We start from the raw sequence: 21,535 nt of genomic DNA, 5'->3' as shown, positions 1-21,535 counted from the left end.
TATGTCTATCTTTCTGTTCTATACAGAGTCAATCCTAGGAATTTAAACATCCTCATTTTACCCACTCACCCATTCCTTAACCTGTGGCCTTAGGCATATTGAATTGTTTCCTCTTACTATTAAATCCAAATGTCTAGTGAAGGGACACTTAATGACTAAACCTAGGTTTTGATTCTGATTCTGTTTATTTTTAGCTATCTGATATTAAATACGTCATTTTTTTTTACCATCACTATTTATCAGAAAATGGGGGTGGTGGAGTTACACTACATACCAACTACCATTCCTTCTGGCTCTAGATAATGTTTTCAATGATTGTCCTTAATTGAATGCAATATTCTATACAACAATATTTTAACTTTTTTTTTTCTTTTACCTTTTGGATTACAAAAATGGAGCTTCTGTCTAAAGGGGCAATAAAGCCAATGGCGAACTGTATTTTGAAAATTATATTAATAAGATAGACCTTTGCTTGCAGAAGTTTGAGGAAATTAAAAGACATTAAATTTCCAAAATGTAACCCCACCTTTGCCAGTGTATATGTGTTTTTGTGTTTAAAATAAAGACTGACCTAAGTACAGTGAAAGATATAAGTAGATGGGAAGATGTTCACATTACCCAGGAAATCCTTCTCCATTCATGTCATTATTTAAATGAAAGACACCTTTCATCTAACTGCTTTTTGGTTTTTTTTTTGTTTGTTTGCTTCTTTATTTATTCCTCATTCTGTCTGTATGGTTAGATCAATTTTTAAAGTTTGTGATGTACTTTACCCAGAAAGTTCTACAGTGTTCTGGGGTTTGATGCAAGGAATATAATGTCATTCAGCAAAAAAAGAAAAAGAACATAGGTAGGACCTCAGCATCTAAAGGGAATAGCCCCCTTCAAATTGGCTTCTCTTCTGATTGTCCTTCAAGACAATGGTGACCAGAACTGGTGAGCATATGTCTCCTTAATTTATGACTTACTTGATATTAACTATCAGGGGGTATCTTGGATGCTTTCTATATCAAGAGACCTTGCATAGTTAGGATAGATCCATGAGAGACACTACTGAGAGAGCATTAAGTCAGAAGCTTATACCACACCAAAAGCTATAGCAGTTGAATGGTGGTATGTATACTAGGCACTTAACAAATGCATGGGGATTTGGTTTGTTTTATTTTTTGAAGAACTTTAACATTTTCTACTTTGCAGTTACCTCTATGATTGCAAAAGAGAATCACTGTGGTATAACACATGCAACCTGTCTATTCACTATGAATGAAAGTATGAAGCATGTTCTTATTAGATGTGTAAATTATTATCAATCACATTTTTATAGATGGGAAATTAAGCATATAGATCAAGAGTTGTTGGTATTCTCATATGTACCAAGGTCTTACGTATGAAACATATTGCTTCTCTAAATCTTGGCAAGTCACTCAACTTCTCTGTATTCTAGGCAGCTAAGATCTCTAAGATCGTTACTTAAAAAAAAGTGCTAACATCAACTGACAGGAATTTCCTCACTTAGAAGTTCCATATAGCAATAAAATTATAGTTCCTGTCACTATCCTTTGCATATACATATATATATATATATATATATATATAGTCCCAGATATCTCCCTTTTGCAAAAGGAAATGGCAAATCACTCTAGTATCTTTCCCAAGAAACTTCAAATGGGGTCACAAAGAGAAAGACACAACTGAAATGACTGAGCAACCGTCTTCCTTAGTCTGAGATATCTTAAAAATTGATGCCTCATTTCCCTTGTAATTGTGTTAATTCTAGCATGTACATATTTCAGATGTCTTTTTTCCAACTTTGTTCACTATTCTCTTTTGTCTTCATCTTTTTTAGAACATCTAGGAAATAAATATTGTAATCCAAGTATGATTGCCCCAGATTCATTGATGGTGGAAAGTTTGATGTAAATACTATTGCAGGTATCTTGCCTCCAACCCTGGAAAAAAAAGGAAACAAGTGTACCAATTTATTAAAAAAAAAACATGCAACAAGGACAGTGGACCTGGAATCTACAAGTTTATGGCAGAGGAGTATGGTAGGAAACATTCTGATATGTTATTCAATGCTCGAAGGAATTGATTTGAGGGAATTGGTGGCTGTCTATGACTTATCCAAGGAGTATTGTAAGTTGTGATGGAAGATGGAAGATCAAAAGGAGAAAGAGGAAAATAAGAAGGAAGGTAAGAAAGGGAACAATAAAGAAGGGGAGAAGGAGGAGTGAGGCTACTGAGATATTTTCATTCAAGAAAATCAGAAACATGACGATGTATCCCCGAAACAAAAGAAAAGAGAGATAGAGAGTTCAATCTTGTCCCCATATCTCATATTAACATTATGCCTTTACCATATCCTCAATTGCTGCAAAGGTTGCAAAAAGAAACCAACACTCATATCTCTTACAACTGTCACAGTAAAGATCATTGCTTCTCTTAATCTCATTTTTCCTCCCTCATATTGTAGTATTTCTTGATTTTATCATGATCAGAGGGACCTACTCACTGATTCATTAGTCCAAACTTCCCTTTCAGGAATGGAAATAACTTCCTATCAGTGGTTTCTTAGTCTATTGTAAAATACTTCTTGGTATATTTTTAATGTGTCCAGTTCGGAAGCTGAAGCTGGTTTGTCATGATTTATATTTTTCCTTGTTCTTCTTTAGGCATTATTTCCACTTTTGAAAGCCTACAATTTTTCACTGAATGGTAATTGGCTTTGTAAAATGGATCAGGTGAGTGGAAGAAAAATTTTGTTTAATGTTTTTTTTTTCTCTTAGCATTAAAAAAATAAGTTTTTTTACAACCAGCATCATATTCAAATTTAATGTTTGTTGCATTATCCCTAAAATGATAGCTTTTAGTTATATTTTTTTTAAAACACATCAGGAATTTCTTTTTTTTAAACAACTCAATTTAATTATTTTAAGAATTAGCTGATATGGGGTGAATCCTCACAAAAAAAGATCTTCATGATTTAGAAATCCATTATAAAGGGACTTTTAGGATAGTATCATATCTTTTAAAGTTGTACTGCATGTTTAACTTATAGGTTTAAATAGATTTTTATACCATGAGAAGGGCTGCTGGATAGATATTTAATCTTAGAAAAATATCTATCATCTGGATGAAATTAAAATAAACTTTTGTATATTCATTTAAATGCATAGAAAAAAGCCAAAATGTAGAATTAAATTATATCCACAATCTGCTAATGAGACTTTCATTTAAAAAGCATCTACAAACTTAGTGCTTTTACTAATTTGTCATATATGGCTTAATTTCAGATGAATTAGAATTCTTCAGGAAAGCTGTTCTCTACTTTAAATACATGGAAATTCAGAACAATGTCACAGAATTTCTTCTCTTGGGACTATTCAAGAAGCCAGAGATTAAGATGATATGTTTTGTAATCTTTTTGCTCTGTTATTTTGCCATCTTCTTTGGGAACATTATTATCTTCATCACTATTATATGTAGTCATTTAATCCAGCAACCTATGTACTACTTTCTCTGTCATTTATCCTACATGGATCTTGCCTATACTTCCACTGTGGTTCCCAGGCTACTCAGGGACTTAATTGCCAAGCAAAAATCCATCTCCTATAATAGCTGTATGACTCAGCTCTTTACGGCTCATTTTCTTTCAGGTGTTGAAATGTTCATTCTGGTGTCTATGGCCTTTGATCGTTATGTCGCCATCTGTAAACCTCTGCATTACATGATCATTGTGAATAGACAGAGATGTAATATGATGCTCCTGATGGCCTGGCTAGTCGCCTTTTGGCATGCTATTGCCCAGATGATCATGGTCATTCAATTACCTTTCTGTGGTCCTAATCAAGTGGATCACTATATATGTGATGTGAAAGCCCTCTTAAAACTTGTCTGTACTGACACACGTATCCCTAATATCTTAGTCATTGCAAACACTGGGATGGTTGTCTTGGCCACCTTTCTGGTCTTGGTGGTGTCTTACATCATCATATTATATAATCTTAGGAACCATTCATCAGACGCTCGATGGAAAGCCCTCTCCACCTGTGCTTCCCATGTCATGGTTGTTGTTCTGTTCTTTGTACCCTGTATTGCCACCTATATCCCACCACCTAGTGCCAGCCAAAATGACAAGGAGTTCTCAATGTTTTATACAGTCATTGCACCCATGATGAACCCTCTCATCTACACACTGAGAAATACAGAGATGAAGAATGCTATGCAGAAGGTATGGGCAATGAAAATATTTTTAATATTCAAATAAAAGAGAATTTTAATTTGATTTTTCATTGACAGTCTTTTGAAGAAATTACAACATACTACTATTTTCACCATTTTTTTCAGGGATGAACTTTATTTTTTCTTCTTTTTATTTTATTTGTAACATTAATTAAAACTTTTTAATTTTCAAATTCTCTTCCCCCCTCTCACCCCTCCTTTGCCCATTGAGAAGACAAGAAATATATCAATTATACCTGTGAAATCATGCAAAACATTATTCCATATTAGCCATTTCACAAAAAAAGCAAGAATTATAAAGAAAATGTATAAAAAAAATCCTCAATCTTTACTAAGAATAGGGGTTATTTTTTTTAAAGGCCAACAATTCATGGATTAAAAGCAGGAATCTTATTTTATGTACCTTTATATTAGAATTGGTGCCTAGTATGGTATTTTTACACAAATCTAAATTAATAATTCCCCTAATGATATGGAATGGAAAAGATTAAAGAAAAGGATAATCTATTACAATGTTCCTTTGTTATACAAATTATTATTCCATGTCTAGATGTTTAGTAATACAGCCTGAGGAATCAGTAAAAGGGCAGCCTATAGATGGACTGTGAAGTAATCACTTTTCTTTATTTTTTAATTCCCTCCCATTTCTACTGTTCTCAGTTACAATCTTCTTATACTTTACTGCCCTCCACACATTACCATGGCCTACTTGCTTATCTAAATTAATTACACTACTTATCTTAAGTCCTTGTATTTGTATTGTCTGTCCCCAGTTCCTCCACAGTTCCCTTTTCTCATCTCTACCTCCTAGCTCCCCTGGCTTCCTTCTAGAATAAGCTCAAATTCTATCTTTTGGAGAAGGTCTTTCCTGGTTCTCAATTAACTACATCTAGTATCTGCTCATTCAGATTTATTTCTTTTGACACTCTATTTTAATAGAATGTACATAATATAGATCCATTAAAAATTATATTATTTTGTGTCCTTACTTAGAATGTATTCTCCCTTGACAGTAGGAAGAATGTTTTGGGTTTTTCAATTTCTTTTTATGCCCTGTATTTATCACAGTGCTTGGTTACTATCAAGTGCTTAATACTTGCTTAGTGATTGACTGCCTGTCTTCACTTTAAGGGAAAGCTGCATGGTATGGTGGGAAGTGTACTGGATTTGTGAATTAAGAGAGAGACAAGGAGAGAGAAAGAAGAGAAAAAGAAACATAGGCAGAGAAACAAAGAGAGGGTCAGAGAGTGAGAGGAACAAAGAGAAAGACAAACAAAAACCAAGAAACAGAGAGACAGGAACGCAGAGACAGAGACTCACAGAGAAATACGAGTCTATTAAGTACTTACTACATACCAAAAACTGTGTAACATACTGGAGATACAAATATAAGAAAACAAGGTGATCTGTTCTCTCAGTGAGTTGAAATTCTAATCAATTAATATAATTCTTAGAGCAAGTAGAGGAACAATTGTTGCTCATGGGCAAAGTTGTTAAGAAGGTGCTGTAGCCAACAAGAGAGTTTCAAATTGTTCTATAACATTTCATACCTTAACAATGTCTGCCAAATCAGTTAATCCTCCTAGGTCTTAGTTTCTTTATAGAGAAAGTCTAACTATGATTCAAACTTTAAATATTTTGAAATTGATTATGTCACCTTCCTGTCAACCTGCAGTTCTATCACCGCAATCACAAGTGTTTTAACTTTTCCAAATCAAAATAAGCCTTATTAACTACTGCTTTCTTAAAAATGTGTTATTATCTCCTTTGAGAATATCTGCTCTATAAAGACATTATATTTTTATTTGCATTAGCCAACATTATCATGATGTACAGTGTAAAAGCTTAGTACTTTTTTCATTAATAAATTCATTAATTTTAAATATCACCTTGCATTTCCCCTTCTGAATATTCTGATTATATATGCACGTTTGTGTGTATGCATACCCACACATATGCACACACATGTAAACATACATGTGTATATTTACATATATGTAACCATACATGCATGTGTGTGTGTCCATATCTGACAAGATCGTTTAGAAATAGTACTATGTTCATAATCTTCTAGGGGGTAGTAAAACCAAGATAAAAATTTTAAAATGCCATTTATTAAGGACCTACTACATGCAAGTACAATATGAGCTTCTAGTGAGAGGCATAAAAATCTATTTAAGATTGTTCCTATGGGATGAATGAAGTTAATATAGCATATGTATGTATGTATGTATATGCATACGTATACATACATCCATACACACACACATATATACAAACATATATATATATATGTATATGTATATATAATCCTATGTGCATAATAGATTAACTTTTTCTTTTCTGTTTGATCTCAGCAGGCAGAACCAGGAACAATGAGTGAATGTCATAGGGAGGTAAATTTAGGTTTTATGTGGAGAGGAAAATAACTTCCAAAACAGGATGGACTTTGCCAAGCATTGGTGAATCTCTAATCTCTTCCATTCCCCCCTTTTTTTCGTTTTGGAAAACACAGATTTTTCATAAAATATGTTAACAAAATGAGTTCATTCTTACTTCAAGTAAATTAATAAGTATCTTAAATATTATTAGTTTAAATTTCTAAACAGCAAATATTGGGGGAACTAACCTACATAAATGAAATAACTTTGAGGTCCAAAATATTTTTCTTTTAAGTTGAAAGGAGTCTGAAGACTTTTGAAAAGGTTGAGAACTGTGGCATTAACCAAAAAATAACTACTTTGCAGAATGTGATAATCAGTCAAAATGGAGCTATAACATACTTGGATAGAAGTAGAGAAATTAAGATAATTTCATATATGAGAATCAAGGATGCCTTGAAGGAGAAGGATGTTATGTGAAGGGGAAGGATAATTTTCAAAGATGTAAATCATTAGTGAGGACATTTCAGGAGTTGAGAACTGCATCAATAAATGATGGAAGAGAAGAAAGAAATGATGATTATGTGAGCACCTCACTTTGGCTAGAACATTAACTATGTGGAAGAGTCCTGGGATTTAAAGTTGGAAAGCTAAGAGTGGTGGCAGATTGTGGGAGGTCTTAAGTAAGGAATTACTTGCACCTTCTCAATAAGCAATTTAGAGCAACAGAAGGGTTTTGAGATGAGGAGTGATGTAGGGATTCTTTAGTAGCTTCCCTTCTCTCACCTTCACTTAAGGATTAGGTCTCTTAAGCAAAGTTGACCCTGGGGTCAAGGTGTTCTCAGAGTCAACACTACTTAAATGATAATGTAAACACACCTACTATTGCATTCACATTAATTTGCCAGTTGCTACAACTAACTAAAAGAAAATATATTTGCTGGTATGAAAGTGAGAAAAATATTTTTAAAGTTGTGGAACACTCTCCAATAAATATATATCACATCAGTGGTATTATGCATTTAGAATACACCAGTTGAGTAGCACCCTCATGAAAAGGCACCTCATACCTCTAGCATTATCGGGACTCATTGTAACAAAATCACTGAATTTGACATTTGGGAGAGACCTCAACAACCCTTGATATATTTTTGAAAAATGTATGGAAAATATAGGAAAGGAAGACATATTTGAGTTTAACATATTATATTATAACATTTTTGAGTTCACACATAACCTCAGATACTTACTAGCTATGTGATACTGGGCAAGTCACTGAATCTCTATCAGTCTCAATTCCCCCATCTAGAACAGTACCTATCTCTAAGTTTTGTTTTGTTTTGTATTGTTTCTATGAGCATAAAATGAGACAATATTTTTAAAGAAGTATGTAAACATTAAAGAGTTGTACATTTGATAGCTATAATAGTTGAGAAATGTTGAGAAATAGTTGAGAAAAGTTTCCTTGAAAATGTTCATTCATTTGAAGGCCTCTCTCTCTGTCTCTCCCTCTCTTCTCCCCCATCTTGCCCTCCCTCTCCCCCTTTTGGGATTGTTCTAGTTTTTAAGGAATATGTTTTTTTTCTTCTGATTCCAAGTGAACAAGTGAACATTTGCTTCTTTAGATCTTTTTCCCATAGTTCTTTGTTCTGTACTCAGAAAAATAGAAATCTCTTATAAATAACATTTCTTCATATACTTGAAGCTATCATGTCACCTTCAGTCTTTTCTTTTTCAAATCTTTTATGTTCTGTTGCTTTATGTGGTTCTCATGTGAGTTAGGATAAGGCTTTCTAACCATACTGGTAGCCCTGCTCTCACCATTCTTCAGATTATCAATATCTTTTATTTTTTTAAGGCAATTGGGGTTAAGTGAGTTGTCCAGGGGCACACAGCTAATAAGTGTCAAGTGTTTGGTCTGAGGTCATATTTGAATTCAGGTCCTCCTGACGTCAGGCCTGGTGCTCTATCTACTGTCAATCTCCTTTTTAAACCTTGGAACTAAGATTTGGACAGTGTAGATGAGTCCTGTCGAAGACAATATACACTGAAATTAATCTTTCCCTGTTCCTGGAAGCTCTACCTCTGTTGACACAGCCTACAATTACAACAGGGTTATGAATGGAATATCAAAATAATTCATATTAAGCTTATGGACTAGTAAAATCCAAAAACTATTTTATTCAAACAATCTGAACTAACCGTGTATTTTTATTTTGCATTTATTAAATTGATGTTTTGAACCTAAGTGCTAGAATTTACATTTATCCTTAATGAATTTCAACTTAGTCAATGTAGCCCAATGTCCAAATCTAGTTGAACAATATCAAAATGCAATTAGGAGCTATTTAATAAAACAAGTTTTAAAATGCAATATATAGCAAGACTCTATGTTGTGGGGACTGTTCCCCACCTCTAACCCCACAAGTCACGTGGGGATGTCATTGTCTGGTTCAAAGGGAAACAGAATAGGCATTTCTAGCCTTTTCTTCCCACCACCCCTCTTCAAGGGAGACTTTCATTTCTGCCAGGAGGGGATAGAAATGACAAATGCTACAGAACTGCAGGATTAAGGGAAATAATTGGTGACACATTCACCTCCAGGGGTTGGGAACCTGCAGCCTCAAGGCAACATGTGCCCCTCTAGGTCCTCAAGTGTGACCCTTTGACTGAATCCACAGAACAAATTCTATTGAAGTTTAGATTCAGTCAAAAGGCCACACTTGAGGACCTAGACGGCCACATGTAACCTCAAGGCCACATGTTCCCCACCCCGGGACCATACTAAAAGAACAATATGGAAACTAATGGGAATAAAATCAGATGTCAGTGGATTAAGTAACATTTTTTTTTACTGTGACCATGCCTCCCTTGGAATTGGTTTGAATGGCTCAGCTACAAGGAAAAAATAAAGAAAAAATCTGTATGTTTTCTATCTCCATCTGCACTATCTAACAGATAGACTCCTATGGTTATATGAAACTCCCAGACATAGTTCTAAAATTCTAAATAAGAGTATGACCTGGTAGTGCATACAGTTGGAAGGGATTGGGACTGGTCAGCAAAATGTACCTGATACCTGATAAATATACCTGATAGGAACCCAAAAGGAAAAGGAAAAAATGATATCCTCTTGCACCAATTTTTTTTCCCTGTATTGTAAATCTATCGTTGGATAGACTGCTTTGAAATGCCTCTGGGAGTTTATCCCCTGATCCCCACCCATACCCTTAAAATTAAAGCAGGCTAGATAAAGATTCCTAGAAGTTTCTTTCCTTGCAAGTTTTGATGTGAAGTCCAAAGGTTTGGGCACCTATTTATACTTCTCTGGACTCCTATCTCAAAGAAAAAGGAATATTTCTTGGCCCTAAATCCACCTTAATACCTTCCAGTGAATGAACACCGCCCAGAAGACCTCTTCTTCTTCCAGGTGATGAAAGAACCATTCAATGCAGTACATAGACATCATGCAACTTCTTTTTCAAGACACCATCTAAATAGATATGTCTCAGGAAAGGTAGGCAAGGCAATAGTATAGGGTTCCTGACAGATTTCTTTTTTAATGAGAGGACATCCTGAATGAATCAGCCTTGTCATCTGGAGTAATGTAAGTTCCTCCCTATACACATATACTTTTCACTGTTTCTGGTCCTATACTATTTGCTACACTATATATGAGGCTGCTTACTTTGGAACATATTGTGCAGATTTTTTATATATTCATTTAAAATTCCTTCAGTATGGACATAATTATGACAAGAAAAGGATTGAAACTTTTGTAAAGACTTGACTATGTGACCTCCACACTTGTGGAGCCTTAGATCAGTCAGGGATTGGGAAAGGCTTCTTAATGGGGGGGTGGGATTTTTAGCTTGGATGTGAACAAAAATCATGCACTAACCATGGCTCTCTCAAAATTTGAGGCATTGAATCATTTAAGATTCAAGAGTAGAGGGTCAGTTGAGTGGTGCAGTGGATAGAGTTCCAGCCTTGGAGTCATGAGGACCTGAGTTCAAATTCAGCCTCAGAAACTTGACACTTATGAGCTATGTGACCCTGGGAAAGTCACTTATCTATGATTGCCTCACCAAAAATCCAAAAAAAAAAAGATTTAAGAGTAGAAAGAGGGAGTTTTGTCTGCACTTTATAAATGCTTTATCACATTCAGCATCACCATGATGCTCTGCCCAAGGAAGCATTTCATGCAAATAATATTGTGGCCTGTACTTATTAAGTGAATGAAATATACAAAGTATCAGGCAGTGTGGTTCAACAATTGCATATTCAAAAAATAAATTTAATTGTGACCACTGACAGATATTGTTTGGGAAACTCTAGTTAAATCACTTAAACTCTAGGTACTTTAGGCAACTTTAAGATGATAAACTTCAGAATAGTTGCCAATCTGCCTTAGAAGGAGGACTTTTCTCTATGGAATTTCTCTATATAAAATCACAAAGAGAAAACAACAGCAAAGCACCAATAATAAAAATAACTATATCCCATAGTATTGAGAAAAATAATATTATATCATACTAATAAATAATTATTAATTTATGATCTATTCTTTTCTCCTGATTTCTGTTAAAATTCTATTCCTGAAAGGTCAGTCAGTCTCTTAAGGACACGATTGACTGCTAAGGTCACTCCTAGCCCCCAAAGCACATGTTCATTAATTAGGTTGGGTGGGAATCCAAGAAGAAGTAAATTCTGTCCAGAAGTAATAATGTTTCTCAAAAATACAGAATTAATTCAATTGAATTAAATTATCTTTGCCAAGTAGCCTTTGCCCAACTCTTTACCACCTTTTCCAAACAGTTATTGGACCCTAGCATGCTTTCTTCTTGTGTGAGAAAATACAATATTTATCTATATGCCTTAGCCACTTTCCACTACCCAGAAAAGAAGAAAAAAGTTTAATCATTCACTGAATTCCAGAGTTGGAAGGTTCTTTGAGGAGATCTAACATGCATAAATATATATGTGTTAGATTTCTCTCTTTATTTTGCTTGATCTCTTTTGCTGTCTGTTTCTGTCTCTGTTCTCTCTCTCTCTCTCTCTCTCTCTCTCTCTCTCTCTCTCTCTCTCACTCACTCACTTTCACTCTCCTCCTCTCAGTCTTTCTATTAATCTCTACTCTCTGTCTATGTCTTTAATTCTCTCTCTGTCTCTATTTGTCAGCCTTTCCCTTTCCCTCACTCTTTTTCTCTTTTCTCTTTGCCTCTTCCCCCCTTCTTTCTTTCTCTATCTCACTTTCTCTGTCTCTGTTTCTTTAATATAACATGGAAAGCATGGTATACTTTGATTCAAAAGAACACAATTAAACCTGTGCTTTTCTGCTTCATAGGTGTGGGAACTTAGACAATACTTCACCATTTAGAGACTCAACTTTCTCATCTGCAAAATGAGGGAAGCCATACAAGATTTCCTCTAAGGTCCCTTCCAACCTTGACTTCTCCCTTACTTTCCCATTAATTAGTTACAATTCTTCATTTACTGACCATCTAGTTCATAGGTGCTTTGGATAAACCCACTGAGGTAAGTGATAGGACATAATATGAAAAATGCACAACAGTAATCTAGACTCAGTATCTCAAGTTATCTGAATATAGTTAACTATAGCAACAGTAAACTCAGCCATCAGAATCAGTCCCAGGTGTCTATAATCTACTGTGGTCTACAGTACCTAGGAATAGAAACAAGGCTCTCATAGACCACCAAGACTGAAAATGTTGGTGTCTGTGTTGTGGCTCCAAATTTTTGATTATGAAATTGCTCATTAGAAAGATCTTTGCATTTCTTTTTTCTCCCCTCAAAAAAAATTACAATATGGAATCTAAAATTTTATTAACTAAGGTAGTATAATAGAAGATTATGCAAGTGAAGATCAAATTCTTGCAGATCCTGGAAATCTTGAAGTACCAGAGTCTGGAATCAATAATTCAATGTGTCATATACCTAAGGCACAACCAAAGTAAGAATAGAAGGGAGGGAAATAAATAGAAGAGAACAAAAAGGAAGAGAGGGAGGAGGAGAGACCCTTACATGTGGAAGAATCAGAATAACAAAGGTACAACTAGTACACATAAAAAGGGATTGATAAAATGTGTGAAAGTATGGACTGATGGAGAGGAAAGAGACAACACATTATTTCATTCTGCTCCACAAATCCAGTCTGACCAGGCTTCCTTACCAATCCTTCAGCTTCACTTGTCCCAAAGCTTAAATACATCCATACCTCACTTTAAGCCTATGTTTTTTAGAAAAAAGCCCCCACGTTGTTTTCTGAGATCTTTATAAAATTCTTTTAAATATATTGTCAAGCCATTCAATTTCTGAGCTCAACTTCACATGACACTTGCATTTGTTTTTCAGTTCTTTGTTTTATGTTTTGTCCTCCTAACTCCTTGTGTTAATTATTTAATGTCTTAGGTATAATAAGTCATGGACTGTTAATTGATTGTGGGAATGAGGTAGGCATAGGAAAAAGATAAAATTATTTATTTTTATACTTTAAAAATATTTCCCATTTATTTATATTTGATATTCCAAAGGCATTCTTAAATCATTTTAAGATATCTTTTATCATATTGACTTTTAATAGTTTAATATTCAATTTTCTCCTAAACAATACTGTATTTTGTCTTTTGTCTACTTAACAATTTAGAATAAATATATAATATTTATTTGTCTTCCTTATTTTTCTTCACTAAATCAGTGTATAAACTTTAGTTAACAAGTTTTGCTATTAAATTAGCATCCTAATGGAGAAATATAAAAATCTTAGGGATTTTTTAAATTGTCACATATTTTAAAGATTATGATTTTTTTGAAACCACATGCATAAAGGGATTTTAGTAGCATAGGCAAGGATACTGGTTGAGCTACCTAATTTTGAAAGTACTTCTAGTATCTAAATGAAAAAGAAAATACTCTTTGATTTTCCCAAATGTAAAGGTATAGAGTGATTCACTCTAATAATGCATTGTATATTTGAATAATCTGGGGATAAACTTTACATCTACCATGATGCTGGTGATAATTTATCCTATTCTATGTGATTTCAGATGAAGTAGAATTCTCCTGGATATTTGTAAAATATATGAAGTACATGGAAAGTCAGAATAATGTCACAGAATTTGTTCTCTTGGGACTCTTCATGAACCAGAACCTCAAAATGATGTGTTTTATAATCTTCTTGTTCTGCTATTTTGCAATTTTCCTGGGGAACTTCATCATCTTTATCACCATTACATTCAGCTGTCTGATCCAACAACCCATGTACTATTTTCTATGTCATTTGTCCTTAATGGATCTGGCATATACATCCACCATAGTCCCTCGGCTCATCAGGGACTTAATTGCTAAAGAAAAAATCATATCCTTTATTAGTTGTATGACTCAACTTTTTACTGCTCACTTCCTGGCTACTGTTGAGATGTTTATCTTGGTGTCCATGGCCTTTGATCGCTATGTTGCCATTTGTAAACCTTTACACTACATGATCATAGTGAATCGACAGAGATGTAACACAATGATCCTGATGGCCTGGGGGGTGGCTTTTTGGCATGCCATTGCTCAGATGCTCATGGTAGCTAGGTTACCATTTTGCGGCCCTAATGAAATAGATCACTATATATGTGATGTCAAACCTCTCTTAAAACTTGTCTGTGCAGACACACATATTGCTGATATTTTAGTTATAGCTAATTCTGGGATGGTTGTGTTAACTACTTTTCTTGTCTTGGTGGCATCTTACATTGTCATATTATACAATCTTAGAAAGCACTCATCAGAAGGTCGGCACAAAGCCCTTTCCACTTGTGGCTCCCATGTCATGGTTGTTGTTCTATTCTTTGTGCCCTGTATTTCCACCTATATTCGACCTCCCAATGCCAGCAAAAATGATAAGGAGTTTTCCATGTTTTACACTGTCATTGGACCCATGCTGAACCCTCTCATCTACACACTGAGAAATGCAGAGATGAAGAATGCCATGCACAAGGTGTGGTCAAACCAAATGTCATTGATATTTAAATTAAAAGATGGGTTTTAATTTTATTGTTTTCCCCCTTTATGCCTTTGATGAAGAACTGGTTATTGTGTCACCAAATGGACATTAATGCATATTCTTTTTAAAAAACATCCATCAAATCCAAGGTGAAAACCAGGGAAACAACCTCATCAAAACTTTGTATAACTGTTGGTATTTGGCACCAGTTTTTGTACAATTTAGTTATTTCAAAAATAATATATTATGGAAAGAATGAGCAGAAAGGATAATCTATCTTTTTTTTCTTCTCTTACATGACTTATCATCCCAAATCCAGAATATGTTCCCCTTTGAAGAATGACAAAGAAATGAGCTGTGACATAGGGACAGGCTCTGTCTCAACTTTGAAATAATTAAAGTGTTTCTTTGATAGTTAAGTACTTCAGTCAAATCCACAAGTATCATGTCAGACACTGTGCAAAGCTCTTAAGAGACAAATACAAGTAAAATGAAAGACAGTCCTTGCTCTCAAGGAACTTATACTCTAATGATGAAACACAACATGTAAAGAGTGCTGACCATTTGAGAAGACAGGACATAGGAGAACTATGTCTATCTAGAAGGGTATGGTAGGAAAGGAATTCCAAACAGTAAAGAGCAGAGCCTAATGAGGAGTGATGGAATGAAAATGGCTAGCCTGGATATTTCTTTAAAAGGGATGTTGAAATAAGAACTGACCAATAGGCAGAAGGGATTCTATAAGGTAGTAGTCCTCTTCAAGGATGAGAAAACAAAGAATGGTGGAAAAATAAATAAATACAGAGAAACAGGAGAAGACTTAGGAGAGAAATGACACTTTCCAATATACTCTCCCTTGCTTTCTGCTAATGTCTTTGAACAAAAGAAATTCAAGAGATAGGTTCCTGTGTCCCTTTTTGGCTCTCAGTTTTATGCAAATTTATTCTTTCAAAAGAAACTTCCTATATTGCAATAATGTCGTTAGAACTTAGGGAGCCCTAATTTCCCCTTTAAAAATGAATGGTCTGGGGCAGCAAGGTGGCACAGTGGATAGAGCACTGGCCCTGGATTCAGGAGGACCAGAGTTCAAATTCAGCCTCAAACATATAACACTTACCAGATGTGTGACCCTGGGCAAGTCACTTAACCCCATTGCATAGACAATAAAAAAGATGAATGGACAAAGTCAACAGGACTGTATAATGGATGCTAGATTTGGAATCAGAAACAACTGAGTTCAAAGCCTAGCATAGACATTTATTAGCTATATGAGTCTGTGCAGGTAGCTTAACTTCATCATCATCGTCATCATCTTCATTGTCATCATCATCATCTCCTAAGAAATATCAATTCAGGCACTCACAAGATGATTCTAAAAAAATTAACTCACCTGATTAGGTACAAGGTGGAGTTACAAATTCTTGAACTACCAAAAATGTTACACACACACACACACACACTCACACACACACAAACACTTGGAGAAAAACCAAAGATGGAATGAGAGGTAATAAGTGGTCCTGACCCCACTCATATTTTTTTTAAAAGATGTATCTTTTTCCATCCAACATCACAGACATCTTGAAATCTATCCACGGTTCCCAGGTTAATATCCCCTTCCTATATACATAACACCATTCTGCTAATTTCAGAAATCTCTCTCTAATGTGTGTGTTTATGTATATTTATATGCATTCCCTCTCAAATCATCATTTTCATAGATTAAGTAATCAAAACTCTTTAACGGTTTAAAGGTCTGCACAGTTCATAAAAATGGAAGACACATTAACCAGGAAACCTCAGTTCAACCTCAGGCCCTATTCATTACATTATCACACTCCTCAAAATTATTTTCCTCTATTTCCCACACATATTGCTTATCACTGAGTCCTTCTTCACTTCCCTGCCTTCACCCATGGGACAAAGGTGAGTGAAAAAAATATGGCAAAAAGGGTTGTAATGAGGAAAATGCTGTCTAAAACTGTTATGTGTTATGGAAATGTGATTATTATTTCTTTTAGGCATCAGTTTGTTCTTCTCTAATACATTTTTGAGGAAGGAGAGGAAGAATTTAGGTGGAAATAGTTTCATTTAGCACGAGAGATCCTCACAGTGGCACAAGCGCTTAATGCATTTCAAAGTTCATTGTCAAATATTATCTGGTCTATCCCCAGGAGGCTGTGATTTGTCACATATCTATTATGATTCCTATTTGTGAGTAAAGTGAAACTCAGTGATTAACTCAAGTGCCCGAAAGTCAAACTACAAGTTATAACATATACTAGATGTCATTCCCTTAAAGACTTTTTCCAGTAGGACAGTTCTCTGTCACACTCCTAGCAGTCAGTAGCTCAATCTTACCATTTCTTGCTTTGGAACTTGGAAAAATCTATTGGCAAGAAGAAATTGAATTTGAATCCAGACCATCTATTTTTGAAGACCAGCTTCATTGCTTACTACCTATGGCAATTATCAAATCATTTCACTATGTTATCCTCAGTTTTCTCATCTGTAAATGGAGGGATTTAGATATCATGACATCCATGTTCTCTTCCAACTGTAAAGTCTAACATACGATTTATTATATTGGGATAGATCATAGTCAGATCTATTACAGATATATGAGATATACAGCTGGGAAATGTGTAAAGGAAATCCCTCAGGGTTTTTTTTTTCTGTATTCCACTTTGGGATATTCAGGAATGCACTGTTTCTACCTCCAATCTACTAGACTGCAAAGGCCAGGACACACACTACTCATTGAAAGGTAGCCTAAGCAACATTACACTAGATTCCAATTGAATTTTGTCAGGATACTTGGAAGAGGATTGAAATTCTGAATAGAAATTGGACAGAAGCTATGTTAGGCATTCATTCCAAATGGCAGCAGATGTTCATAGATTTATTTTCTCTTATCTATAATCTGACCATGTCCTCCAAATGGGAAGGGGATCCTCAATTAGCCTTGACTCAATTACAGATTATGATATAAATCAGTTCTGTTAGCTCCATAAATGAGCCTTATAACTACTGTACCTCATCTAGTACAATCACAGAACTCAGCCCATGGCAAATGCTTCCTCCAACAATATCTCCACATACAGTTATTAAACTCCTACCATATACAAAGTATAACATGTTAAGCACTGTTTGGAAGATGGCAAAATGCCTAAGAGTTAATAAAAATTGTATCTAGGTCACCCCTCTGAAGGACGCAGAAATCTTAGGAACAATTCCCTGGTCTTGCCTTATTCTGACTGAGGTAGGGAGTCAGCTCTTTACTTTTCATTTACTGGGAGGTGTTAAGCTAGTGTTCCTGGTGTCCATGGTCTTTGATGGGCATGTCAACATCTCTAAATCCTTACACTCCATGATGATTGTCAATAGACAGTGATATAGCACACTGATCATGCTTGCCTGGGTGGTGACATTATAGTACTCTGTCCATCTGCTCATGATATTGAGGTTACCTTTCTGTGGCCGTGATCAAATCGTCCATTATATGTATGACTCAAAACTCCTCTTAAAACTTGCCTGCATAGACCTATGTGTATTTTAGCATCTGGAATATTATGCTAAGTTCTGGTTTTACATTTGAAAAATGACGCTGATAAGATATATAATGTCCAGAAGAGGACAATCAGTGTGGTGGGAAACATCAATGTCATGCCATAAGAACATCCATTGAAATTAATGGATATGCTTAACCACGAAGAAAGAAGATATCACAACTATTTTCAGCTATATGAAGGAATTACTTGAGGGACAAGAATTACTCTCAGTCCTACAGGGTGGAGTGAGCAGTCATTGATATAAGTTGCAAGGAGGCAGATTTGTTCTCAAAAAAAGGACAGCAATCTACTAAATATTGTTGAAAGGTGGAATAAAGTCTCTTGGGTGGTATTTGGTTTCCTAGTATTTGATGACTCCAGGAAATGTATGGAGAAACTTCAATGTCCTGGACCTACCAGACATTTAATGCTTGGGGTGGGTGTAGAAAGGAATCAGCTTTGAGATACATGCAAGACAGCATGTGGTCCATCTCCTGGACCATAGTTAGGTTTATCTTCTGCCTAGGGTGCCCTTTATGGAATGAAAAGACATTCTTGTGACAGGTTTCTGAGAACTTTGTAAAATATTTCTAGAAAATCGATTTTTATACACTTGATTTCTAGTCAGCATGTAATTTGGTATACTTTGTGTTTGTTTGCATGTCTGTGTGTCTGTGTGTGTGTCTGTGTCTGTGTGTCTTTCCTCTAGTCTCCTCACTTGACTATTGTTTGATACTTTAAAAGTCAGGAATGATTTAATTTAATTTAATTTAATCTAATGATTGACTTAGGTATGTAGTGTGGGAAAGGGCCTGCAAATCTATTGCTTTTTATGTTTGCTTGTGATGATACCTTATATATTTATCCTTGATTCCTTGAGTAATTATAAAATATTCACATTGGTACTTAATGTATAGATTTTTAATTTTTTCTATATAAAAAGAAAAGATTTATATAGATATTCTTTGGCTTAAAAAGAATATAGGTCTTCTTTATTGTTCACTTTTTTAATCAAATATATTAAATTTAATTATGTTGTTATCAACTTTGTATAGCAAGGACCCAATTAATGTCAAAATAGAGCCAATATATTCTTAGAATATTGACATCTTTTTTAAATTGATTTTATATTTATGAAACTAAAAATATTGGTGTATTTTATTGGCAAAGAAGGAATTGTTGGATGGACAATGAATTTTATTTTATTTTATTTTATTTTATTTTTGTTTTTGTCTTCTTACCTTTTTCAAATGTAGTTTCTTTATTTTTTACTTTCAATTTATTTTTTATTTTATGTTTAATTATTTACTTTGTGTTTTTTTCAACAATCACTTCCAAAAGCTTTTGTATTTAAAATTTTCTCTCCCTCCCTTCCCTCCTCCCTCCCCATGATGGTGCACAATCTTATATAGCCTCTACATATACATTTCTAGTAATCATATTTTCATATTAGTTATGTGAGTGGACGATGAATTTTAGAAAATATTCCATGGGGTGGATAATATTGACTATCTTTAATCCTCTCATTTTAAAATGTTTAAAAAACAGGATTCAATTTAAGAATACAGTTTGAGTTGTAGTAATGATGTGGAATTGGACTTTACCTTTATAAAGAATTGTTCATTTGATGTTAAATAAGCTTCATCATGCCCTCTATATTTTCAGATTAATTAAACTTCTAGACAGCTATTTCCTACTCTGATTACCTGGAAAATCAAAATAATGTCACTAAATTTATACTCTTAGGACTTCTTAGGAAGAAAGAAATGAAGACAATGTGTTTTGTCATTTTCTTGCCTGCTATTTAGCAATCTTCATCACCATCACATCCAGCCATCTGATGCAGCAGCCCATGTACTACTTTCTTTGGCATTTGTCCTTCACGTATCCATGCTTCACTTCCACCATAGTGCCCAGGCTGATTAGTGACTTAACTGATGTGGGGAAGACTGTCTCCTACAAAAGCTGCATGACTCAACTCTTTACTTCTCATTTTCTGGGAGGTGTTGAGATGTTCATCCTGGTGTCCATGGCCTTTGATCGCTACGTTGCCATCTGTAAACCCTTACACTACATGATAATTGTCGACAGGCAGAGATGTAACATGCTGATCCTGCTCTCCTGGGTGGTGGCATTTTGGCCTCCATTGCCCAGCTACTCATGATCCTGAGGTTGCCTTTCTGTGGCCCTAATCAAATAGATCACTATATGTGTGACTCAAAACCCCTCTTAAAGCTTGCCTGCACAGACACCAATGTTGCTAGTATTTTAATCATTGCTAACACTGGAATGTCTGCCTTGGCCACCTTTCTGGTCTTGGTGGTATCTTACATCATCATATTATATAATCTTAGGAACCATTCATCAGACGCTCGATGGAAAGCCTTCTCCACCTGTGCTTCCCATGTCATGGTCGTTGTTCTGTTCTTTGTACCTTGTATCTCCACCTGTATCCCACCTCTCAATTTCCTAAATAATGACAAAGAGTTCTGAGTGTTTTACCCTGTGATTGCACCTATGTTGAAACCTCTCATCTACACACTGAAAAATGCAGAAATGAAGAATGTCATGAGAATGGTGAGGTCCAGAAAACTGACTTTGTTATTTAAATTAAACAGATGAATTTTAATCTGTGTTTTTTTTCTTTTACATCCTTTCTGTTAAGAACTAATTATTTGTATCACAAAACTTTCAGGAATAAACAGTACTTTAATAACACTGACTACCCAGGCTCCAGAGTGCCAAGAAGTGTTACATTTCATCACTCTCCCAGGGTTTTCCTGAATCCTTCATGGGATTTTAGCTATCTAGGTATTCTGTAGTCATTGACTTCAGCCCCTTTTGTTTGTTTTCACTAAAGAATATGCGATGGGCAAATAAAGCAGAATAAAAGGAGTACCCTATACCCATTTCTCAGGACCACAGGGAAAAAGTGAGAGCAGGAGAAGGAAAAACCCCCCTTCTCAAATCAATAGTTCATTCAGCTCATGGTGCCCATGCTGGGGTGAAGCTTCACCTCCTCTGAAATGCTGAAACAGGAAAAAGAGCATGACTGTCTCGGCCTCCTCAGTTTTAAAGATGCAGCTTGCTCTGGTTTTACAGCCAATCAATGGGAGAAACTGCCACCAATGTGAAATAGGATCCAGAGAATCAGGGTTTTTCCGAGGTAGGCTATCTCAACAGGTTATAAGATTTCATTACACTTAAAAAACCCAACTAATCCTCAATGAAAAACAGGTATCCAGGTTAGTGAAATAGATTGCCTACTGGAATGCCTACACAGTACTTGCACATAATAGACACTTAGTAAAGTCACAAAAATGAGAGGTACAGAGGAAGAAAGAGGAGAA

At 35.1% G+C, this 21,535-nt stretch overlaps 2 protein-coding genes and 1 pseudogene across 2 annotated transcripts; all 3 read left to right on the top strand.

Annotated features, from left to right (window-relative positions):
• Positions 1–3,337: 3,337 nt before the first annotated feature.
• Positions 3,338–4,267, top strand: LOC114040972 (olfactory receptor 4P4-like). Its single transcript, XM_027859203.1, has one exon. It carries the CDS (start codon positions 3,338–3,340, stop codon positions 4,265–4,267), a length of 930 nt encoding a protein of 309 aa, XP_027715004.1.
• Positions 4,268–13,734: 9,467 nt separating this feature from the next.
• On the top strand, positions 13,735–14,679 carry LOC114041022 (olfactory receptor 4P4-like). Its single transcript, XM_027859226.1, has one exon. It carries the CDS (start codon positions 13,735–13,737, stop codon positions 14,677–14,679), a length of 945 nt encoding a protein of 314 aa, XP_027715027.1.
• Positions 14,680–18,379: 3,700 nt separating this feature from the next.
• On the top strand, positions 18,380–20,807 carry LOC114041021 (annotated as a pseudogene).
• The last annotated feature ends 728 nt before the right edge of the window (positions 20,808–21,535 follow it).

This window comes from Vombatus ursinus, unplaced genomic scaffold, assembly GCF_900497805.2.
Source record: "Vombatus ursinus unplaced genomic scaffold, bare-nosed wombat genome assembly UNPS02014163.1, whole genome shotgun sequence".
In the NCBI taxonomy this organism is placed as follows: domain Eukaryota; kingdom Metazoa; phylum Chordata; class Mammalia; order Diprotodontia; family Vombatidae; genus Vombatus; species Vombatus ursinus.
This window is presented reverse-complemented; position numbering and strand designations above follow the sequence as displayed.

Coding starts and splice junctions, on each gene's coding strand:
- LOC114041022 (XM_027859226.1), top strand. CDS start 13,735: ATGGAAAGTCAGAATAATGTCACAGAATTTGTTCTCTTGGGACTCTTC.
- LOC114040972 (XM_027859203.1), top strand. CDS start 3,338: ATGGAAATTCAGAACAATGTCACAGAATTTCTTCTCTTGGGACTATTC.